This window comes from Ostreococcus lucimarinus, chromosome 1 (genome assembly GCF_000092065.1).
Source record: "Ostreococcus lucimarinus CCE9901 chromosome 1, complete sequence".
Classification (NCBI taxonomy): domain Eukaryota; kingdom Viridiplantae; phylum Chlorophyta; class Mamiellophyceae; order Mamiellales; family Bathycoccaceae; genus Ostreococcus; species Ostreococcus sp. 'lucimarinus'.
The window spans coordinates 532,362-554,487 of NC_009355.1; the positions used below are offsets into that span (position 1 = coordinate 532,362).

At 59.9% G+C, this 22,126-nt stretch overlaps 15 protein-coding genes across 15 annotated transcripts; 6 read left to right on the top strand and 9 right to left on the bottom strand.

The window, feature by feature from the left end:
* Window positions 1–63: 63 nt before the first annotated feature.
* Window positions 64–1,110, bottom strand: OSTLU_28923 (predicted protein; the record flags this gene model as incomplete). Its single annotated transcript, XM_001415816.1, has 1 exon — window positions 64–1,110. One exon carries the CDS (start codon window positions 1,108–1,110, stop codon window positions 64–66), a length of 1,047 nt encoding a protein of 348 aa, XP_001415853.1.
* A 344-nt stretch (window positions 1,111–1,454) lies between these two features.
* Window positions 1,455–3,027, top strand: OSTLU_13781 (predicted protein; the record flags this gene model as incomplete). The annotated part of the gene is made up of 2 exons (XM_001415489.1): window positions 1,455–2,912; window positions 2,998–3,027. 2 exons carry the CDS (start codon window positions 1,455–1,457, stop codon window positions 3,025–3,027), a joined length of 1,488 nt encoding a protein of 495 aa, XP_001415526.1.
* Window positions 3,028–3,340: 313 nt separating this feature from the next.
* OSTLU_39837 (predicted protein) lies at window positions 3,341–4,270 on the bottom strand (the record flags this gene model as incomplete). The annotated part of the gene is made up of 1 exon (XM_001415817.1): window positions 3,341–4,270. One exon carries the CDS (start codon window positions 4,268–4,270, stop codon window positions 3,341–3,343), a length of 930 nt encoding a protein of 309 aa, XP_001415854.1.
* A 413-nt stretch (window positions 4,271–4,683) lies between these two features.
* OSTLU_28926 (predicted protein) lies at window positions 4,684–5,103 on the top strand (the record flags this gene model as incomplete). The annotated part of the gene is made up of 1 exon (XM_001415490.1): window positions 4,684–5,103. One exon carries the CDS (start codon window positions 4,684–4,686, stop codon window positions 5,101–5,103), a length of 420 nt encoding a protein of 139 aa, XP_001415527.1.
* A 66-nt stretch (window positions 5,104–5,169) lies between these two features.
* OSTLU_6029 (predicted protein) lies at window positions 5,170–6,126 on the bottom strand (the record flags this gene model as incomplete). The annotated part of the gene is made up of 1 exon (XM_001415818.1): window positions 5,170–6,126. A coding segment is annotated over one exon (957 nt), but the record flags the coding sequence as incomplete, so codon positions are not given.
* Window positions 6,127–6,274: 148 nt separating this feature from the next.
* On the bottom strand, window positions 6,275–6,898 carry OSTLU_28928 (predicted protein; the record flags this gene model as incomplete). The annotated part of the gene is made up of 1 exon (XM_001415819.1): window positions 6,275–6,898. The coding sequence occupies one exon, from the start codon at window positions 6,896–6,898 to the stop codon at window positions 6,275–6,277; it is 624 nt and encodes a 207-aa protein (XP_001415856.1).
* Window positions 6,899–7,805: 907 nt separating this feature from the next.
* Window positions 7,806–9,480, bottom strand: OSTLU_28929 (predicted protein; the record flags this gene model as incomplete). The annotated part of the gene is made up of 1 exon (XM_001415820.1): window positions 7,806–9,480. One exon carries the CDS (start codon window positions 9,478–9,480, stop codon window positions 7,888–7,890), a length of 1,593 nt encoding a protein of 530 aa, XP_001415857.1. The 3' UTR covers window positions 7,806–7,887.
* Window positions 9,481–10,342: 862 nt separating this feature from the next.
* On the top strand, window positions 10,343–11,129 carry BRD3502 (predicted protein; the record flags this gene model as incomplete). The annotated part of the gene is made up of 2 exons (XM_001415491.1): window positions 10,343–10,391; window positions 10,606–11,129. The coding sequence occupies 2 exons, from the start codon at window positions 10,343–10,345 to the stop codon at window positions 11,127–11,129; spliced, it is 573 nt and encodes a 190-aa protein (XP_001415528.1).
* Window positions 11,130–11,221: 92 nt separating this feature from the next.
* OSTLU_805 (predicted protein) lies at window positions 11,222–14,911 on the bottom strand (the record flags this gene model as incomplete). Its single annotated transcript, XM_001415821.1, has 2 exons — window positions 11,222–12,250; window positions 12,416–14,911. Coding segments are annotated over 2 exons (3,525 nt in total), but the record flags the coding sequence as incomplete, so codon positions are not given.
* Window positions 14,912–15,508: 597 nt separating this feature from the next.
* On the bottom strand, window positions 15,509–16,576 carry OSTLU_92141 (predicted protein; the record flags this gene model as incomplete). The annotated part of the gene is made up of 1 exon (XM_001415822.1): window positions 15,509–16,576. One exon carries the CDS (start codon window positions 16,574–16,576, stop codon window positions 15,509–15,511), a length of 1,068 nt encoding a protein of 355 aa, XP_001415859.1.
* A 643-nt stretch (window positions 16,577–17,219) lies between these two features.
* On the top strand, window positions 17,220–17,717 carry OSTLU_28933 (predicted protein; the record flags this gene model as incomplete). Its single annotated transcript, XM_001415492.1, has 1 exon — window positions 17,220–17,717. One exon carries the CDS (start codon window positions 17,220–17,222, stop codon window positions 17,715–17,717), a length of 498 nt encoding a protein of 165 aa, XP_001415529.1.
* A 138-nt stretch (window positions 17,718–17,855) lies between these two features.
* OSTLU_39543 (predicted protein) lies at window positions 17,856–18,923 on the top strand (the record flags this gene model as incomplete). The annotated part of the gene is made up of 1 exon (XM_001415493.1): window positions 17,856–18,923. One exon carries the CDS (start codon window positions 17,856–17,858, stop codon window positions 18,921–18,923), a length of 1,068 nt encoding a protein of 355 aa, XP_001415530.1.
* Window positions 18,924–19,094: 171 nt separating this feature from the next.
* Window positions 19,095–19,661, bottom strand: OSTLU_7303 (predicted protein; the record flags this gene model as incomplete). Its single annotated transcript, XM_001415823.1, has 1 exon — window positions 19,095–19,661. A coding segment is annotated over one exon (567 nt), but the record flags the coding sequence as incomplete, so codon positions are not given.
* Window positions 19,662–20,141: 480 nt separating this feature from the next.
* On the top strand, window positions 20,142–20,654 carry OSTLU_28936 (predicted protein; the record flags this gene model as incomplete). Its single annotated transcript, XM_001415494.1, has 1 exon — window positions 20,142–20,654. One exon carries the CDS (start codon window positions 20,142–20,144, stop codon window positions 20,652–20,654), a length of 513 nt encoding a protein of 170 aa, XP_001415531.1.
* Window positions 20,655–20,721: 67 nt separating this feature from the next.
* OSTLU_40420 (predicted protein) lies at window positions 20,722–21,314 on the bottom strand (the record flags this gene model as incomplete). The annotated part of the gene is made up of 2 exons (XM_001415824.1): window positions 20,722–21,048; window positions 21,273–21,314. The coding sequence occupies 2 exons, from the start codon at window positions 21,312–21,314 to the stop codon at window positions 20,722–20,724; spliced, it is 369 nt and encodes a 122-aa protein (XP_001415861.1).
* Window positions 21,315–22,126: the final 812 nt, after the last annotated feature.

Here is a 22,126-nt window from a genome sequence, read left to right on the forward strand (position 1 = left end):
TACTCGCCACGTGGCTGAAACGTTTGCAATTATTACAGAACAAAGAAAGAGACGCAATCCGTGTTAATAATCGTCATCTAGATAGTTGCCGTCGTCGATTCCATCTCCATCGATTTCGTCGTACCCCCACGGACTCGATGTCTTGACCGGGGGCTCGCGGGCAACATCGATGATGGCGTTGATGGCGTCGAGGCACTGAAGCCCCTCGGCGTCGTCCGCCGTCGGTCCCGGCTGCGTCGGCCCGAGCGGTACGCTCGGAGACAAGTCATGCAAAAACCAAGGATGATGGTATATCCCTGAGACAGTTATTCTATTCTTCGGATCGACGTTGAAAATTTGCGTGAGCAAATCCTTGCACTCGTCTGTCATATTCTGCGGAAGGTCGAATTTGGCCGACAACACGCGCTGCATCATCTTGTGCGAGTTGTTTGGATCTTGAGGATCCGAAAACGGATATCTACCCACTAACATGACGTACAATAAAACCCCACACGCCCACACGTCCGATGCCGCGCCATCGTACGGTTGCGCCCCGCTATACACCTCCGGCGAAATGTACGCCGGCGTCCCGATTTGCGTCTTTGGCTGACTGTCGAATCCCCCTTTGGAGAACCCAAAATCACAAATCTTCAGCACCGGCGTCGTCGTGAGATCCACCAGCGTGTTCTCAAGTTTCAAATCTCGGTGCGATATTCTCATATTATGCAAATACTCCACCCCCGAGATCAAGTGTTGAAAAAAATACCTCGCCTGCGACTCCGTAAAATTCCCTTGCTGCTGCACGTACCCAAACAGTTCGCCCCCCCCGATCGCCTCCATCGCCACCGCCAGGTGCGTCGGCGTCACCAGCACCTCCTTAAACTTCACGATGTTCGGATGGCTCAGGTTCCGATGATTCGTGATCTCTCGTCGCACGTGTTCGGTGATCTTTTCACCGCGTTCGATGTACTTCAGCGCGTACATTCGCCCCGTGGTTTTCTCGCGCATGAGTTTCGTGTACCCGTACGACCCGGTGCCGAGCAGGGCGTCGTTCACCGGTTCGTACCGCGCGTCGTGATCATCGACGTCGACGTCCGCGCGCGCTCGCGTCGCGGTCGCGGGCGTCGCCATGCCGTCGCGCCGTCGCGACGCCGTCGTCGCGGTCTGCGCCCCGGGCGCGCGCGACGCCGCCGACGCCGCCGATCGATCGATCGATCGATCGATCGATCGTGGACGACGGTTCGCGATCGGGACGCGAATCGACGCGCGCGATATCGACGCGTGTGACGGCGCGCGCGCGCGCGGTGACGGCCAGTGCGCGACGCGCGCGCGAGCGGAGCGTCGAAGACGACGCGCGCGCGCGTCTGAATCGTCGCGGCGGCGCGCGGTCGAGACGCGGGACGACGGGACGAGGGGAAGGGATACGGCGCGACGCGTCTCGCGGCGACGTCTCGAGCGCGGGACGAAGGCGCGGGATGGAGGACGACGCGGAGTGCGAAACGGAATCGACGAACGCGACGAGCGCGAAGGATGCGACGACGTTGGGCGAAGTTGGAGCGGTGCCGCCGTTACCGTCGGAACCGCGACCGAGGGGAAGAGGAGAGCGGGGCGGGGGCGGGGACGGCGCGCGAAGCGTTCCCGGCTGGCTTCACGCGGCGGAGGTTGGAGGGAAGATTCAGCGCGAGCGCGGGATGAGGAGCGCGAACAATATCGAGGGATTGCCACTCGATGAATTTACGAGGGATATGACGAGTCTGGGACAGTGGGCGCGCGTGGGAAACGGGGGTAAGAGGGCGATGGGTGACGCGCTTCGAGCGACGTCGTTTGCGTCGCTCGAGTCGGCGGTCGTGCGAGAGACCTGGCCGCGAGGGATGATGGATGCGTACCTCGACGCGCAATTTCTCAGAAGTGTCGAGCAAGGAAAGATGGTGCAATGCTTCACTGAATCTGGAGACGCGGCGTGGGCGACGTTTCACACGAATTTACTGTCGTACGACGAGTTCCCTCTCTTCGCGATGTTTGGCCGAGAATTTACACGAATCGACAAGTCCCAAGCCGTTAACGGAGGGAAATGGGAGCTGGTGGGGTTCGTCGATGATGTCACCTTGCGCGACCCATCGCAGCCGTGGAACGCGATCGAGCCAATCTTGCACGTGCCACCGCGACCGACGTTTGTGGAGGATCCGTGCGATTGTCTCTGGATCGCCGATGAAACCGGCGACGACGTCGTCCTTGAAATCGACGCGCGTTTTTGGGAATCTCTCGAGTCAGATGCCGTTGTCGCTCTTCTGAAGGAATTTTCAACGTTGACTGCGCGTCATCACGCCGGGATGAGTGCGATTTCGCGATTGGCGCGCTTGGTGTCGTACGGCTTCCACGCTCCGGTGCCGAGATTCGCGCGCTTGCAAGGCGCTCGCGGTCCTGGGAAGGTACAAATGCTGCTCCCATTCAAAGCGGATTCGAAATCCATGCAAACGCGCGCCGCGGTGGTGGTAGATATAATCAAAAGTCGCCGCGGTGGGAGGATGTATCGGGCCGTCGGTGTCGTATCGCTTCGAGAGGCAGTGTTTACCGCGCGCGTCATCGGACCGCTGACGACGTCCGATTGGTTAAACGCAGACGCCATCGAACGCTCGCCCTCGATTTCGGTTTCGCCTCCGGAGAGCGAGAACGCCTGGGATGAACGGAAAGACGACTATCCTACTAAAGTCGCGTACGCGACGATGGCGACGAAAGCGCCGGCCCAACCAGCTGACGGAATTCAAATTGCGTCTCCAACGCAACCCGTCGGCAAAATCCAAATTCAAAAAACGTCAAAGCCTTCGTCGGCTTCAAACGGAACAACGCCAGCGATGCCGACGCGCATGAAAATTGATGACTGGTACAAGGCCACGATCGCCGATGATGGTCCGCCGAAAATTGTGAACCCAAAGGTGAACTTGAAAATGTTGCCGTTTGAATTCATGCAAGCTGTTTGCAAAAAGCTTCACCTCGATGATTCGATTCTTCGGTTGTCAGACGCTCCGTCGGAGAGCGAATATCGCTTGACTCAAGCGTTATCAACCGAAGCGAGTGGATGGGTGAGATCGATCATGTCTTCCTACGGCATAATCGATCGCGTGTACGTCGGGGTCAGTCGACGGGTGCGGTGTTTCTTCGCCGTCGTGTCATTTGAGAAGTGGACGGATCTCGAAGTCCGCAACGCGCTGGTTTCAGGCGAGACGATTCAAGTCGCTGGTTTCAGATGTCGAGAGAAGGTGTACATGCGACTGTCTCTTCAAGACAAGCGTAGTGCATTGTGACGTGAACGTGCAATTGTGTCCTTTTTGTTACAAATACCGATGCATTCTTTCAGAATCTTTCACTCCTTCTGAAACCGATCGCGATTTTCGCCGAGTACGAATCGACCAAACATTTTGCGCAACGCCACATCCGGCGTTAAAATCTTGATCGCGATCGTCTTATTCACCGAATCTGGAGAAACCGTCGCCACTTTCAGTTTATCCACGATCTGCTCCGCCGCTACCTCGGCCGGCTCGGCGAGCGCGTTGACAAACATTCTTCCTTGACTGCCAAACGCGTCGCGCCCACTCGAAATCAATTCGGTGAAAACCATTCCGGGGCTAATCGTGTGCACGCCGATGGGCACATCCTTGAGCTCCACCGCCATCGTTTTCGCCAGCTGCGACATCCCAGCCTTGGTGTGCCCATACGCTGCAAACTTACGCGTCGCCGCGCCGTCGCTCCCCGCGCCCTCCATGTTGAACACGTGCCCGCGTCCCGTCGTCGCCTTCATCGTCTTTATCGCCTGCCTCGTGCACAACAACGACCCGAGCGAGTTGGTCAAAATAATTTCTTCCAGCACCTCCGGCGTCGCGTCTTCCAAATTATCGTACGAGTACCCGTTACTCGCGGCGTTATTCACCCACACGTCCACGCCGCCGAAGGCTTCGCAGCACGCCGCCGCCATCGCCTCGACGCTCTCCGCTCTGCGCACGTCCGCCGCCACGCCCGCGACGCGCGCGTCACCATACTCTCGACGAAGTCCCTCGACCACCTCGCGCACTTTATCGTCGTCCCGCGACGTCACGAACACCGCGTCCCCGCGCTTGAGAAAGCTCTTCGCCAACTCGTATCCCAAGCCTCGCGTGCTCCCCGTGATCAGCACGCGCTGCGCCTCGGACGCGCGCGCGGCGCCGTCGGCGCGAACGATCGCGCGCGCGCGTCCGCGCGGCGCCCGGACGGCCCGCGGCGTCGCGGCCGACGGGCGACGCGCGAACGCCCGCGTCATCGTGTGTCGTGCGTCACCGGTGCAGTTCGCGACGCATGGCGTCGACGCGCTTCGCCTTGGACGTTCCCGCGCGCTGCGCGAGCGCCGGAACGCTCGCGCCCGATGTACCCCTGTGCCTGGTGTTCGGTTGGGTGAACGCGCGCGACGCGCACGTCAAGAAATACACCGACGTGTTGACGCGCGAGCTCGAGTGTTGCGCGACGGTTCGAGCGACGATGCCGACCGCGCGCGCGTTCAGCCCGTTCGAGCGGTCGAGGGTGGCGTACGTGACGGAGGCGCTGACGTTCGCGCGTCGCGCGTACGGCGGACAGACGCCGAGGAAGGTGTACCTGTTTTGCTTCTCCAACGGTGGATGCTGGGTCCAAGCCACGCTCGCGCGAGCGCGCGCCGAGGGAACCATCGCGCGCGAGTTGATGTTTGATTTCGAGGGCGTGATATTTGATTCGTGTCCAGCGTTCATGTCGATGAAATCGGGCGGCGACGCGCTGACGGCGGTGATGCGGCAACCGCTCGCGCTCGTCGTGCGATTGACATTCTACGCGCTGGTTTTAGTGCTCGCGACTGTGCATCTATGCACGGGGACGTACGATCAAATGTTGACGAGGAAGTTTTGGACGACGATGCTGAACATGCCGAACGAAAAGAAGGAGTTGTATATTTATTCCCTAAGTGATACGTTGACGGATCCGCAGAAGCTCGAGGCGTTAATCGCTCATCGAGCGAAAAACTCGGCAAACGTCAAGGTGCTCTGTTTCGAGCAGTCGCCGCACTGCGCGCATTTGAGAAAGCATCCGGACGAGTACGTCAAGGCGTTGCGCGAATTCATCGTGTAGTCAGTTTTAGCAGCATCTCATTGTATTCTATTCTATAGTGGTCTATTGATCGTTGCGCTTCTGCTTCTTTTTGGCTAAAAAGGACTCCCATCTGTTGTGATTCAGCTCGGAAAAATCATCTAGACTGGCGATTTCTTCTAGATACTCGCTCAATCGTAACAGTTCGCGGTCGGTCGCCCGACTCGTGTGCGCGTTTCTGAATGGTCTAATTTTCAGTCCAAGCTGTGGGTTCATGATGAAGTTGCGAGACAAATCGTCAAACATGAGGGTTGTTTTAGAGTCATACTCGCACCAATCCTGCGCGAACAAGTACCCGAGTGGCTTGCAATTGAACACGCCGTACTTGGCCGTCTCCACGGTAATCATCGCCGACGAATCAATCAAACCAACAATTTTGTAATCATTGTGAGTCAACACTCCAAGCTCGGTCATCTTTAACTCGATCCACTTCAAAGACGTCGCTGACCAAATGAATATGTCAAAGTTCGCCGCGTACGCTCGCGATAAAAATTCGTGGAGGAAAGGTCGCATAATCTCGCTCGGATTCTCCGCCGTCGTCCGATGATCAAACAGCGTGTAATCGATATCTAACACCAGACACTTCGCCCCCGGACGTGGGTCGGAAAGTTTCTTCGGAAACTTGCAATCCCGCACGCGCCGTTCGAGCTTCGCGATGAACTCGGGATTCGCCATCGCCGCCGTCGTCGTCCGCGCATCCAGCTCAAAATCATCCTCGACCTCGGGCGCCATCGACGACGCCAACGCCTCCGCCGTGGCGTGCGCTTCGATCTGCGATTCGCGTTTTCCCATCATCATCACCTGCTTCGGGAACTTGCCGATCTCGGACAGCGCGTCGTCATCCATCGCCGGTTTCGCGCCGATTCGCAGGTTGAGAAGTTTGATGCGCGCCGCGCGCACTTGCGTCGTCGTTTCGATCGATCGTTTCAGGTCGGCGACCGTGGCGTCGTCGTCGACGTCGATGTCGAACGTCGGCGGCGTTCCGCCGGACCAGCGCACGGAGACGCGCATCGTCGTCGGCGGGTTGTGTGGACAGTTGGAGCGGCGCGCGGCACGGCGGAGCGGTCGCGGATTCGAACTACGGTGTCTAGTGATGATTTCAAAGTCGTCAAGGGCTACGGAAAATGCACACGCGGCATCTTTGAGCTTTCGCTTAAATATCGGCGTCCGCGATCGCGTCTTCGCCGCGGGTTTCCTGTTCTTTGTCGAGCGCGCGAGCGGCGGCTCGACGAGCGCGCACCTGCTCGGGCGATTCGCCCACCTCACCGCGCTTGCGCGTTCTCTGCGGCCGCTCGGCGACGATAAACTTTTCTCCTTCGCGTGACCGTTCTTCGTATCCCGCCCACGACGCGAAGTGATGCATGACGATGGACGCCGCGACGGACACGTTGAGAGACGCCGTCCCGGGTCCGTATTGCGGTATGTACACGAAACCATCGCAAATCGCCTTCTGTGCCTCCGTCATCCCGTGTCCTTCGTTACCCATGATGAACGCCGTGTTCCCCGTGAACGGATGGCTCTCGATCGCCCGCGCGTCGTCCACTATCTCCACCCCTAAGATTTGCGTGCACCCTCGCTCGCCCTTCAACTTTTCCCTCGCCTCCTCGAGCGAGTCAAAGTGTTCAAAGTGCACGTGCCCGTCCGCCCCGTGCGAACCGAACGTGTTGAACTGTCTCGACCCGATCAACACGAGCGATTTCACGCCGAACGCGGTGCAGCACCGCGCCATGGTTCCGATGTTGTGCTTCTTCGCCACGTTGTGCGCGAGAAAGTACATCTCCGCGCGCTCGCTCGCGCGTCGCGTCGTCGCGTCGTCCGTCGTCATCGCGCCGTTCGTCGTCGTCGCCATCGCGCGCGCGCGCTCGTCTGGGCGGTGATCCATCGGCGCGTCGGCGTGTGCGCGCGGCGCCGCCGACGCGACACACCTCAGCGAGCGCGGTCGCGACGACGACGACGCGCGACGCGAGCGCGGGTCGAGGGCCCGAGTCGCGGGCGAAAATGCGGTTTCAGTGCTCGAGCGGCGGGGCGTGCGCGGTCGGCGCGGTGAGGTGCGCGGTCGATGGTCATCGTTCGCGACGATTCGCGTCGTCTTCGTTGACTCGACGGTTGGTGCGAAGCGATCGATTGACCGACGTCTGAACCGCGTGCGCAGGGAAGCCGAGCGTCAGTGGAACGCCGAGCGGGGAAAATTGCGCAAGGAGATGGAGTGCCACCGCGCGAGCGCGTTGAAGGCGAAACGAGAGCTCGACATGGTGAAAAGGTTGAGAGACGCGGAGCGGGACGAGTTGCGCGCGACGCGCGCGGCGTTGATGGAGATGAATCGAGACGCGAAGGGAGATGAAGTGAATCGAGTGAAAGAGATGACAGGATTTGAAAATACGATTCGCCATGAGCGCGCGCGGCGAGAGGCGGCAGAATCGGAGAGGGATGAGTTGATGGATTTGCTGCATATGGCGCACGCAAAATTGGAGCACGCCGACGCAAAGATTCGCAGTGTCGATCGCATGATTGCGAACGACGTGCGGCGAGTATGCGACGCGATCAATGACGAACGCATGCGTTCTATTGACTGCACTGTTTCCAACGTTGGCACGACGCAAACATTACTCGATCGTTTGTCAGAGTTGTATGAGTCTCGGTTTGCGAAGTCTCGCGAGGCGTTGCGAGAAATTTCAAGCTGAGCGCACCATCATTGGATAGGATTGTATTTACAAATATGCCGCAACACGGTGGTATTATCGATGGTGAGTCACCCAAGTTTAAGTCTTAACTCGCGTCATCGGGTAAGCCAATGATTGCTTGTTTCTCCGCCGCCGTCTTCTTTTTCTGCACTGAAGTGTGCTTCTTTCGAAGTGTTTGCTCATCCATGTGGAAATCCTTCGGCCAAAGCTCCACAACTTCTTTCCACACCGCGCCGGCGGTTGCCTTGGAGGTTGCAAAGAAGATACGCACGAGCGTGACGAACATGAGCTCGGCGATTTCCTTCGTCCATTCAAATGTGTAGCTCTCAGACGTCGCCACTCCTGTTTTGATTCGTTCAGACTCGCGAATCGTTTCGCACTGCTTATCGACCAAAGCCTTGATCTTTGCAAACTCCGCAGCTTTGCCATCGACTATCTTCTTCCTCGCCTCGGGATGCCTCGGGTCGGTCACGTCAAGGTTGGCGGCGCCACGGGAAGCCGTGGCGTTGGAAGATTTTGTCTTTTGCGAGGAAGAGTTGACAACCGCAGCCGCGTGCTGCGAACGCCTGGGCGTGCTCAAACCATCCTCTTCACCTTCCTCCTCCTCTTCGTCGTCGTCTGTTTCCTTGACATTCATCATCGATGGTGGTTTAGGTGGCACCTTCGGGATGACGATGTCGATCCCGAGCGCCTGCAAATCCTTCTCCATCGCGTCCCATTGTTTGCGCATGCGATGAGTCGAATACGACTTCAGCTCGGGGTACTCGCCACAATCAAGGATCATCTGCCATCTTTTACCGTACGTCGTCACCGCCTTTCGAAGCGTTTTCTTGGTCTCCTCCGTCCATTCCACCATCTTGGCTGGCGCCGGCTTCTCCTTCTTCGCCGGGGGTTTGTCGTCAGACGTCATCGCCACATGCTTCACGGGAGTTCGCCCCTCTTCATCGACCTTTTGCAACTCGCCCTTATTGATGAAGAATCCACTATGTTTGGTTTTTAAGCCATCGTCTTCAAAGTACTCATCCAGTTCGTCGTCGTCGATGAAATCGTCGTCGACGTCGTACCAGTCCACGTCTCTCTTTCTCTTCGCCTGTTTCTTCTTCTTCGCCGGTTTCCCTTTCTTTTCCTCGGACGACTTCGCCGCAGGAGGCTGTTCAATACGCTGCGTACCGTTGGGCGTCATCGTCGGCTTATCATCCGGGTCCTCCATTTCACTTCCGGAGTCCTCCTCGTCTCCGCTCTCTCCGAGCTCGTCGTCGTCGCCCTCGCCTTCTTCACCACTCTCACCCTCTTCATCGCCCTCGTCGTCTTCGTCTTCTTCAGAATCCTCCTCTGACCCGTCCTCGTCGTCGTCCTCTTCATCATCGCTCGACGCGTTCCCCGGTCCACCTTGATACAGCGCCTCGATTCTTCGAATCACCGCCGCCATGTGTCCGCCCCCGCCCGCGCCGCCGCTCTCCAACAAAGATTTCGGCGATTTCATCGCCGCCTCGCTCGCCGTCGCCGTCGCCGACTTCTGCTTCGCTTCCTTCTCCGCCGACGCGCGCGTCTCCCCGCTCTGCTCCCTCAACAGCTTTTTATAATTCACGCACGGCACGTCTTCGCCGTCGACGTCGAGCAGCTGCACCAACCGCCGCGGCGCCGCCGGGCTCCCCCCCCCTCGTCTCGCCGGCGTCATCCCGCCCGTCCCGGTCGCGCGCGCGTCGTCCCCCTCCTCTTCCCTCGCCTTCCTTCACGCCGCGCGCGTCCCGCGCCTCGCCTCCGATCCACCCGCGCGCGTCCCGCGCCTCCGCTAAGCGCGCGCCCCGCGCGTTTCAAACGGATGCGCGCACGAATCGATTCACGCGGAGCGTCCCCGACGCGCCTGGCGCGCGCGCGCGTCGTCTCGATCCGTCGCCCGCGTCGTCGCGGTTTGCGGCGTCGCGCGCGCGTCGTCTCGATCCGTCGCGCGCGTCGGTCGTCGTCGGTCGTCGTCGGATGTCGGACGTCGTCGGATGTCGGATCCGTCGTCGGCCGGCGTCGAGTGGCGTCGCGCGATCGACGCGATATCGGCGCGTCGCGCGACCGACGCGATATCGGCGCGACGGCGCGGGACGGGACCGGCGACGCGATATCGGATATCGGCGCGGCGCGGCGCGGTCGCGCGCATGGGTGTACGTGTATCGTAAATACGCCTAAAGCGGCCGTATTCGAACGCATCGATGCGGGATCGCGCGTCCACGATCGATCGCGGTCGCGTCGCGCGCGCGGGCGCGCATGCATTGATTATGGGTGTACGTGTATCGTAAATACGCGACCGCGGCCGTATTCGAACGCATCGATGCGGGATCGCGGATCCCGGATAGATCGCGGGCGCGTCGCGCGCGCGGTCGCGCATGCGTCGATTATGGGTTTACGTGTATCGTAAATACGCGACCGCGGCCGTATTCGAACGCATCGATGCGCGATCGCGCGTCCACGATGGAGCGCGGGCGCGTCGCGCGCGCGGTCGCGCATGCATCGATTCGTGCGTTCGCGACGGGGCGATAGAGTCGGACGCGATGGACGCGACGTGCGCGCCGCCGCCGGCGAGACCGAATTGCGATTGCGGTGCGCGCGACGCGACGCTGCGCGACGCGACGGGACGCGGGACGACGCGACGACGACGCGCGGGCGATCGAGGGTCGAGGGCGCGCGGTCGAGGGCGGGATCTCGACGGCGCGCGAGCGACGGCGCGCGGGACGCGCGCGGGACGCGGGCGACGGCGACCGCGCGATCGGGGAGTGGGGAGACTGACGGATGCGGTGATCGCGCGCGAGAACAGCGGTGTGCGTGCCGAAGGCGCTGAAAGATGGGGATTACGACGCCTCGCTCAAGGGGCCGACGAGCCCGTTTCAGCCGTACAAGCTGGTGAAGGTGGAGTTGGACGGCACGCGAAGACCGCTGACGGCGCAGGAGCTGAACGCGCTCGAAAAGTCGAATCCGACGGTTTGTGAGTGGCAAACGCCGCTCAGTCAGGCGAAGCGGATGTGGCAGAAGACGTGCGCGGGGATTTTGAAAAAGTTGTTTACGTACAAAAAGTTGGCGTGGCCGTTTACGGAGCCGGTGGATTGGGAGGTTTTGAACATCCCGGATTACCCGGTCATCATCAAGCATCCCATGGACTTGAAAACGATCGAGTCGAAGTTGCACGACGGGCACATCGAAAGCCCTGATGAGTTTGTCGCCCTCGTGCGCACGGTTTTCCGTAACGCGTACGTGTACAACGCGGTGGGCGATCCCAGCGGCGTTCGCGAGTGCGCGGAGAAGCTCTCGCAAATTTTCGAGAAGGAACTCGCCAAATTGTAATACGAAAATAGAAGAAAATAGAAGAATGATGGCTACATCTCGTACTGCCGTGCTAATTTACTAAAACTACTGCGTTACTACTGAGCGCCGGCGACGTAGAGCGACGCGCTGAAGACAATGTCGCGTTTAATCGCCGCGCTCGCTTCTTCCATTTTCGCGAACAAGGTGCTATCGCCCATGATTCTCGCCGCGTTCCTCACGTCGCGGCACATTTCATCGAGTCGAACGATGGTGCGAACGACGCTTCCCTCTTGCACGTCGGTGAGCTGACAGATGTCCGCGAACGGCGTGCCGCGCGCCCACTCGTAGACGACTTCGGATAAACCAAAGCGCATGGTCGTCTCTACGAATTCATCAGGCGCAATCGGTAGACCATGTGCCATCTGTATCTCGCCGGCGGCAAACGCTAGCTCTTTCGCGCGATCACACGCCGCTTTGAGCGAGCCTTCGAGGTTGGGCGGGGAAGCATTCTTTTCTTGAAAGACGAGCGCCGCGAGAAGCGCCACGGCTTCCTCTGAAGGTATATCCGTGAGCACGCCCGCAAATATAATTTCTGTTCCGACGAGCTCGTCCCCAGTGGCAATTTCACACGCCACGCGACCTTTCAACGTCACCGTCCTGTTTTCGTCGAGATAGCCCATGCGCTGGAGCACAGCGACGCGCGCTTCAAAATCGGGCATTTGGAGCAAGTTTGCGTCTGACAATCCGAACTCCAGCTCGGCGACACGAGAAGTGAGAACATGTTTTGCTCGCAGCAACGCCGACCATTCACGAAGTTTCTGCGCCGATGCGACCGGTCTCGGGGGCAAGCTCTTCACCAAGTCGGCGTGATGCTGACAAGCTTCCACGGTGACGATGTCTTGTATCTTCAAATCCTTGAGCGGGTGGAGAGCTTCAAACGAGGTCTCACTCGACAATTTCTCCATCGATAGGAGCGCTCGAGAAGTCGCCGCTACGTCACCACTACCATCTAGTATTGCGTCCGCTTCTACGCTCAACCGACTAGTCGTGATAGCGAGTATCGCGGTCTCAGGAACGCTCGCGACAATGTAATCGATGCCGCCCGCTTGTCGAAACCACGGAAGGCCGTCGGGCATTTTATTTGAGGTCGTGCCACCGCGCTTACCTCCGCCGGCGGACTTCTTGGACATGCCGAAGAAATCATCGTCGTCATCTTTGTCCTTACTATTCATGGACTTCATCGCCGTGGGTGCGTTGTCTCGGGCAGCGTCTTCAGCTTCGGCGACACCTTTGGAGGCATGGCCTTCAGGACACGAAACAAGAACCACGAAAGACTTTCCATTCGTCGCAGAAGTCACCACGCGCAGGAGCACGCAATGTTTTGCGACACCACCTCTTGGTAGTCCGTCCACACTCTCACCTCCCTCGCCTTCAGGAGCGACGAGCAAGACCCTTCCCGGGCTGAGTGCGTTTTGCGCCCCTCGACTCGTCATGATGGCTTCTCTCACGTGCTCCACGCTTCGTGCAATCTCTCTCGCATGGTCGTCCCAATGAACGGCTTTCTGCCATTCATCCGGTGAAAACTGCGCTTCAGTTTGCATGAGCGACTCTACTTTGCGAAGAGCAGCGGTGTCGATAGCGAGATCGCCTCGTCGATCTATGACGCTGCGCTGTGCATGGAATTCGGCAAACGAGCGCGCGAGCATATCCTCGACGCGCAAGTCCTCGACTCGCATGAGGTTGAGAATCATGCCGTACGTCAATCGGAACTGTGACTGCAATTTCGTTGCTTGACCCGACAGCAACTGACGAAGCTCAAGTTCTGGAGGAAAGTTCTCCCAAGCTGCCAAGATGACGGTGCCGACTGTGTCGAGGCCTCGACGTCCAGCGCGGCCAGCCATTTGCGTATATTCACCACTTAGAAGACCTCTGAAATCTTGCCCGTCATGTTTGCGCAGACTTTGGAAGCACACACAACGAGCTGGAGCGTTTACACCCATCGCAAAAGTTTCCGTGCAATAGAGAACTTTAAGCAAACCACGACAAAACAACATCTCGACAATCTCCTTGACGATTGGCAGTAGACCAGCGTGATGCACGCCGAGACCTCGACGAAGGAGTTCGCGCACGCGAAGGACTTGCGGTAACTTGCGGTCGGTGACGGATAATCGACTCAGCGCGCGTTCACAAAATACGTGGATTTCGTGCTTCTCAGAGCTTGATGTGAGATCCATCGACGTCAGGCTGTCGACGAGAGTGTCGCATCGTTTCTTGCTAAACGCAAATACAACCATGGGTAGTAGTTCTCGACGTTCAAGATTGCGAATGAGCTCTACCCACATATTCTTATCGCGCCCAGCGTTGGGTCCAAACGAGCTTCCTCGTCCACCGGTGACGTTTTGGGTTCCTCCGCGCCCGCCCACTCGGCCTCCTCGCCCTTGTTGGGCTCCACCACGGCCGCCCCGTCCGGCGAGCGCGGTTTGTTTCGCAGCTTGCGCATTTGCTGGTGTTGCCGTCGTCGTTTTGTTACCAAGTAGCTTCTTTTTGTGCGCATCTGACGCGACTTTATACCCAGTCGGCAAGAATGCTTCGTGCTCTCCGACCTTGTAAAAGTCCTTCTCCTTATCGCCTCCGAAGTAGATGCAGTGTTCGAGCGGCACAGGTCGCTTCTTCGTTCCCGTGACGAATATTTTCTTTCTCTTCGTTCTTCCAACCCAATCAGCAAACTCGAAAACGTTTGGTACCGTGGCAGACAACAAAATCAAACCAACGTGCGCGGGAAGCATGATGATGACCTCTTCCCACACGACACCTCTCTCGGCGTCATTTACGTAGTGCACCTCGTCAAAGATAACCCATTCGACGTCGCGTATCAGATCCGCGCCTCGATACAGCATACTCCGCAAAATTTCCGTCGTCATGATGAGACAAGCCGCTTCTGGTTTGATGGAAACGTCACCTGTCAACAGGCCGACGTCGAACATCTTCCCAAAATCTCTAAACTTTTGGTTGCTAATCGTCTTGATTGGAGACGTATAGATGGCGCGCGTGCAGTGTTTCGTAGCCAGCGCAAAGGCGTATTCCGCAACCACGGTCTTGCCCGCGGAAGTGTGCGCTGCAACGAACACATTCTCGGACTTTTCCAAGTGGACGATGGCTTCTTTCTGAAATAAATCGAGTTCGAATGGGAAATCGTGCGCCGGTTCGGGTACCTCGCGTCTATACGCTTCCTGAACGTCGTCAAATCTCTCCATGACGGCCCATGTCTCTCCTTTCTTCTTCCTCGACTTACTTCGCCTTCGAGCCGCAATAATGGATTTTGTGCCGTTCAGTAATGCCTCGACTTCGGCTTCGCCTTCGAGCGTGACTTCGTCGACCGCTTCGCCGTCCTCTTCCGTTTCGTCCTCCGTTTCGTCCTCCGTGTCATCCTCCTCGCTCGATGATTCCTCCGGTCGAACAGCGCCGCGAAGCGCATCGATGAATAAATCGTCGTACGACATCGGTAACTCTTCATCGTCCATCACTGTCAGCTTTTCAAGCTCGAGCTCCATTTGCTCCATGCCACTGTCTAAATCAAACATTTCTCGCATCCCGTGCAGCGTGTTTGGTAGAGTCGACGCTGAGAGATACGTCCCCGCTTCAAACTCTTCCAACCACGCCTTTCCCGCGCGACTCGCCAGCTCCATACGCTTTGCCGCGCTCTCTCGCGCGGCTGCGTCCCATCCTTCTCCTCCCGGCGTGAACGGCACTTGACTAAACGAACCTCGCACGAAATCGCTCTGCGGCGCGGGCGAACGCGCCAACGAACTCGAATCTCCAGCCCCACCTTCGGCGAGAAGTTCGACCTCGATCCAATCCGTCGTCGCCAACGTCTCCCCTCGCGCTTGTCGCTCGGCCCAATCCTTTGACGGCGTCGGCGTCGAGTGTGCGTCGTATGCGTCCACGTCGTACGGCGTCGGCGTCGGCGCGCGCGGAAGCACCGCCGCCTCCGCCTCGCTCGGCTCTGCGCCCGCGCAGTGCGCGCTCAGCTTCACGCGGGCCATCATCGACGCGGACGCAATCAGGGCGTCATCCAGTTCGCTCGCGCGCCGCGCTCGCGCGTCGTGCGCAGCGCCGTCGTCGTTCGGGACGACGGTTGGGTCAAAGCGGAGCGCGCGCGCGGGGACGCGTTCGACGGCGTCGACGTCCGCGACGTCGTCCTCGTCCACGACGACGATGCGGACGTCACCGCTCGATGTGGGGACGAGGGCCACGCGATCACCGACGCCCTCGACGAGGAGTCGCATCGCGAACGACGCGGCTGGCTGTGAGGTCGAGCGCGTCGGTTGTCAACGCCGAAGAGCGGAGCATCGAGACATCGAATCGCTATAGTATTGAAAAAATAAATTGCGCGCGCTACGCGTGTGAAATAGTTACGCTCAAGTTTCGTAACGCTGCTCGCCGAGCAAGAAAACCTTGTCCGTTCTCGACAAGTCGTGTTCGAATCCGCCATGGCCGATGCGCTCCAGGGCGTCTGCAGGAGAAATATCGAGAAGTTCGTCGCCGAGAAGGGCGCGCCAGGTGTTGAGATCGGTGATTCCCGTTTCTGGTAAGCGATTACTCGCTTGGAAAGTCAGAAGAGCCGCGGAGGTGGTGCTACCGAAGTACCAATACTCCATGTCCTCTTCGCCCGAATCGAAACCTTGTTCGGAGAGGATGACTTGCATCTTGTGAACTTCCATACCGCCGTCGTCTTCGCGAAGGACGGGCCACTTATGAGCACCTATTTTACCGTTCGTTTCGAATGAAGCGCCTTGAGGCGCACCTCGCTCGTCGTCGTGGCCAAAAGGATCGTAATCATCCGGGGCGTAGTCCTCTTCCGCCATGACATATTTCGGGTTCGCAGTGGCCGCTTCTGCTGCGGGCGCTTCTACCGAGGGCACCTTGTCCACGACCTCTGGAATCTTGCTCTCATCGAATGCGATCGCACCCGGTGGAGGTCCCCACTTGAATGCTTCTTCACCGAGCAATGCGCGCCACGTATCCGAATCCACGAGCCCAGTCTCGGGGATCCCAGCGTTGGCTTGGAAATACAACAACGCGACCTTCGTCGTTTCGCCGAAGAACATATCCTCCTCGTCGTCTTCCCCGGCCCAGAATCCCGCCTCGTTTAATTTGTAGTGAATCGTCGTCATCAGATAGATGTCGTCGTCATTTTTCTTGACGAGCGGCCACTCCCCCGAACGATCCGTGCCGTCGCCTCTCCACTCGCTCACGTCGAGCACGGGCTCGACAATCGGTTCGCTCGCCTCCACATCCACCGCGCCTAACCCACCACCACCAACGCCAAGCATGGCCAACATATCCGCATCACTCTTCTCTCCCTTCACGGCGTTCATGCTCGAGCCCGCGTCGAGCGTCCCTCCTCGCGTCGTCGCCGCTCGCACCTCCTCCTTCAGCTCCCGCACCTCCTTCGTCAACGACCGAATCTCTTTCAGCAGCTCCATCTGCACTTGCGCCGCATCCAAGACTATTTCTCCTCGCTCTTCGCGTATCTCCCGCAGTTCATTATCGATCAGCGTGCGTTCGACGCGCAGGCGCGACGTCTCCACCAACGCCGCCTCCGCCGCGTCCCCAGCCTTCTTGAGAAATCCTCGAAGCTTCTTCTTCCCTCGCGCCACCACCGCGCCGCGCGGAGCGTCCGCGCGCGCGCGTCGCGACGGCGCGAGCGTCACCGGCGTCGCCCCGTCCGCGCGCGCGCGAAGGACGCAGCGCGCGCGCGGCGTCGCGGCGTCGCCGAATCCACGCCCGACGACGACGACGGCGGCGCGCGCGACGCCTCGAGCGCGCGCCGCGCCGCGCGACGACGACGGCGCGCGCGCCGCCGTCGATCGCGTCGACGCGGCGATGGGCGCGCGCGCGCGCATGTCGGAAGACGACGCGACGCGACGAGAGCGCGCGTGACAATGCCGACACCGACGCGCTGCGCGCGAGACGTCGACGCGCGACGCGCGGACGACGCGTCGAGGCGTCGAGTCGACGGCGATGACGCGGTCGAGCGCGATGCGCGCGCTCGCGCGCGCGCGCGCGCGCGTCGTCGCCGCGCGCGCGCGCGGTGGGAACGTTTCGTCGTCGTCAAAGTTCGCGTCGATGACGACGACGACGACGACGCGCCCGAGCGACGACGTCACCGCGCGCACGCTGCTCGAGGCGAACGGCAAGCGATTCGACGTCGCGATGCCGCGCGGCGTGGCGCTGCAGGCGCTGTTGCTCGCGCGAAGCGACGACTTGAAGTGCGTGGACATCATGTGTCAGTGGGTGGGGGACGCGTGCGCGTGCAGGCTCGCGCGCGCGCTCGACAGGCGAGGGGAGGCGCTCAGGGTGCTGGATGTTTCTGGGAACAGGCTGCGCGCGCTGCCGAGCGCGGTGTGGGCGATGCGGGCGCTGGAGGTGTTGGACGCGAGCGACAACGCGTTGACGCCGGCGGACGTCCCGTTCGACGATTTGATGGACGAGACCAAGGATGTGGCGCCGAATCTCAAGGTTTTGAATTTAAGGGGGAACGTGGCGGTGATAGATGGGTTAGAGGGGCGATTGAGAGAGGTCGTGGACGCCATGGCGCGTCGCGGCGTGAAGCTCGTGTTGTAGTAAAGCGGTTAGCGTTTGATTAAACGTCATTCGTCGTCGCGCATGTCAGCGTCATCGCGTTGCGGTGCGCGAGCCGCCTCGACATCGTCGCCGTCGCGTCATCTCTCGCGTCGCCGCCCTTCGCGCGCGCGCGCGTCGATGGCGTCGGTTGCCAGCCAGCTCCCGGTGCTGTCGCTGCCGCGAGAAGACGCCGACGAAAACTCACACCGCGCGTTCGCCGCGGAGCTGTGTCGAACGTGTCACGACGTTGGATTCTTTTATTTATCGAATCACGGCGTCGAGCAGGCGTGCGACAACGTTCTCGACGCGTCGAGGGCGTTCTTCGCGTTGCCACTGGCTGAGAAGAAAGAGATAGACTACACGCGAAGTCGAGCGTTTCGAGGATACATGTACGACGGCGCCGAAAACACCGCTGGAAAGCCAGATCGAAGAGAGCAGATTGAATTCGGTGTCGAGTGCGCCGAAACGTGCGCCACCGAAGGGCCATATTACGAGCGATTAAAAGGTCCAAATCAGTGGCCGGCTCAGGTGCCGCTTCGCGCACCAGTGGAAGATTTCCAAAACAAAATGGCGACGTTGAGTCGAAGAATCATGACTTATTTGGCGATCGGACTAGACCTCGACGGCGGTTATTTCGATTCCATGTTCGGCGACGAACCGAACGTGCAGATGAAAATTTGCCGGTATCCGCCGAGCGACGGATCCGTCGGCGAACACAGCGACACTGGAATTCTTTCTTTTGTCGTCCAAGACTCGGTCGGTGGTTTGCAAGTGCAGCTTCACGATAGCGGTGAATGGATTGATGCGCCGCCGATCGACGGAACGCTCGTCGTCAACTTGGGGGAGATGATTCAACTAATCACCGGCGGCTACTTTCTTGCCACGCCGCATCGCGTTCAAAACCTGAACGGCAGCCAGGCGCGATACTCGGTGCCTTACTTTTGGAATCCGGAGCTAGACTATCGAGTCGAATTTATAGAGTCCTCCATATTGGACAGTTTGGTTTGGCATCGGCCGCGACCGTCGGACGATTCCTTCAGAGCGACGGGATCGCACGGCGGCGCGAATCGACTCATCTCAGCGTACGGCGAAAACGCGTTCAAATCGTTCGCACGGTCTCATCCCGTAGTCATGCGAAGGCATCATTCAGACTTAGTGATGAACCCCGACGGTAGTATAACTAGTCCTAGCAGCTCAATATTATAATCGTTCCGCCGGCGCAGGAACCGGCGTTTTCTTTTTCTGCGGTAAACTAACTTCTAACGTCACCTTCACGTCATCATCCGCACCGACTGTGGTGATGATGTTCACGCGCTCTTGCGACGGCTTTGGAGTTTTCGGCTTCTTCGGTGGCTTGACCTTTTTCGGCGCGTACTTCGTGTTATATCTCGTCATCGCGTCACCAAACTTGTTGTCAAGCAACACCTCCTGCAACGCCTCCACGGCGTCTTCCACGGCGCCATTCACCTTGACCGCGTCGTCCTCATCGAACCTCGAAAGCACGTACTCGTACACCGCCGTATTTTCATCTTTAGGCCGTCCAATCCCAATCTTAACTCGCGCGAAAGATCTATCGCCGCGCGTCGCGTCGTCGATGACGCTTCGCACACCGTTATGCCCACCATGACTCCCGCTCGTCTTCATCCTCAACTCTCCAAGCTTGGTCTCTAAATCATCGTACACGATCACGATTCGCGACTTACCGATCTTAAACGCCCGCATCATCTCTCGCACGCTCTTGCCGCTCAGGTTCATAAAAGTCTGCGGCTTCGCCAGAACCACCGCGCTGCGTCCAAGCTTCCCCACCCCGAGCACCGCGCGGTGCTTCGTCGACGTCAGCTCGATCCCAGCGCGTCGCGCGAGCGCGTCCACGACCTCGAAACCGACGTTGTGTCTCGTGCCGGCGAATTTCGCGCCTGGGTTCCCGAGTCCACAAATCAACCACGCGTCGCGTTCGACGCCGCGCGCGCCCATCGCGCGCGTCGACACCGCGCGCACCGCGCGCGCGGGCAAGCCGACGATCGCCACCGACGCGCGCGCGGTGGCTCGCAGCGCGCCCGCGAGCGCGCGCTTCATGCCGCGGTGGCGAGTGGCGCGTGCCGCAGTGCTCGACGCGACGACGCGAGACGAAGACGAGATGAGCGCGCGACAGGTGCGAACGACGCGACGCGGCGCGGCGCGACGCGACGATGTCGCGCGTCGGGCGACGCGACGATGCGACGGGCCGCGCGCCGTTCGAATCGATTCGATTCGATTTCGATGCGATCGAGCGATGCGTTGGCGTCTAGGGCGACGACGCGAAGCGCGTTCGAGCGCGTCGAGACTCGCAGAGCCCCCCCCGCGCGCGATGACGACACGACTGACGCCGAGCGCGTCGAGCGCGCGCGATCGAAGAAACAAACCGCCGAGGACGTGGCGGCGCAGATGGAGAAACGCGCGGCGGCGCAGGCGAGACTCGCGGCGGCGCAAGCGGCGGCGGCGGCGTCCGCGGCGGCGGCGAAAAAGAAGACCGATGATGGTGGTCACGCGATCTCCAAGGATGAGCTTCAGGAGCTGCTGAAGGAGTTCGCGCCGGGAGAGAGCTTCGAACCGGAGGTTGAGGAAATGCTGTTGGAGATTACGGACGACTTCGTCGACAACGTGCTCGAACACGCGGCGCGATTAGCGAGACATCGAGGAAGCGAGGCGGTGGAACCGAAAGATGTGTTGTTACATCTCGAGCGGCAGTGGGATATGCACATTCCCGGGTACGGTGGTGAAGAGGTGCCAAAGTATACGGAGAAGCAAAGCGTGGAGACGCACTCGAGACGACTGGCGGCGGTGCGACGGTCGGTAGCCGCGGCCACGGCGGCGCAAAACGAGCAACGCAAGCAAGCTCGACTCGCAGCCGATCGTGCGACGAAAGGAAAAGGAGATATGGGCGCGGAAGACGCATAGAAATGTTTTAGTAATCTTCACTTAATTAGTCATACATCATCAAAAGCCGCATCTGTGCGCGCTTCCTCTACACCTCATCCTCGTTGAGCAGCATATTCGGAATCCCTTTATTAATGGGAAACTTTCTCCCGCTCTCCGGGCACACCAACGTGCCTTCCTCCACGTGCACCTCTAAAAGCGCGTGATGAAACGTTCTCAAAAACTCCTCGTCGCTCGCCGCGTCGTCGGGAATCTCGCTCGGTAGTCCCTCAAGCCCGATCTCCTTCGCCGCATTCACAAACGCACTCCACTCCATCTTCGGCAGCATGTGCGTCAAGAATTCGGCGTTAAAGTCCACTTCGACCTCGCGCGTTTCCTTCGGGACAATCTTCAGCGGGAACCCGTTCACCACGCCCTGCGCGCGCCCGGTCCAGTCGACCTCGTTCGTCAGTCGCGCGTCACGCTCGCGCGCGGCATCACCACGTCCGACTCGTTCGCGTTTCGCATCGCGCGCGTCGTCGTCGTCGTCGTCGCTGCCGCCGTCGTCGTCGCGCATCACCGCCGCCGGCGCAACTTTCGTCGCCGCTCGCGCATCGCGCCGCGTCGCGCTCGCGCCATCGCGCGTCGCATCGCGCGCACCTTGGCGTTACACGCCAGCATGTTGTGCGCCAGCAGCCGCATCGCGCGCGCGTCGTCGTCGTCGTCGTCGAACCGTCGCGCTCTGCTGTCTCGTCACTCGCGCGCGCGCGATCGACCATGGTCACCGCGCTCGCGCCTCGCGACCGCGCGCGCGCGCCAGACGTGGACGTCGACGAAGCGCGCGCGATAGCGAGCGATCGCGCGGACGCGGAGACGCTCACCGAGGGCGAACGCGTGGCGATCGTCCCGAAGGAATGGTTTGAAGCCTTCGCGCGGTCGTTCGCGGGCGCGACGTCGATGAAACGCGTGGACGGAGGCGAAGAGGGCGAGAGTGCGGTCGGGGCGATCGATACGCGCGAGTTGTTGCTCGCGACGGCGTCGACGACGGCGGTGCGGGCGGATGACGACGACGACGCGCGCGACGAGGCTATCCTGAAACCGGCGCTCGCCGAGGGCGTGGACTTTGAAATCGTGCGCGAGCGAGCGATGGTGAAGCTTGAGGGGTGGTACGGACACGTGGAAGGGTCGAGATCGATTTATAGGACGTGCGTGCGACGGGGGAGTGGGATATACGTCGATGTGTATGGATTGGGGTTGGTGGCGAAATTCGGCGACGAGGAGCGAGCGGTGGAGGTGCGAAGGGAGAGCGCGGCGAGTGAGCTCGTGCGTGTGGTGAAGAAGGCGTTTGCGGCGCTAAAGGACGTGGATGATGCTGATGTGCGCGTGGCAGATTACTTGTACGGTAATCGAGGCGAAGTGCTGACGAGAAACCCGAGGAAGTTGTTGGAAGAATTTCACCTGTTGCCGGGACAGGAGGTTCTAGTGGAGACGAAATCCGCTGGCGGTTCGTGGAA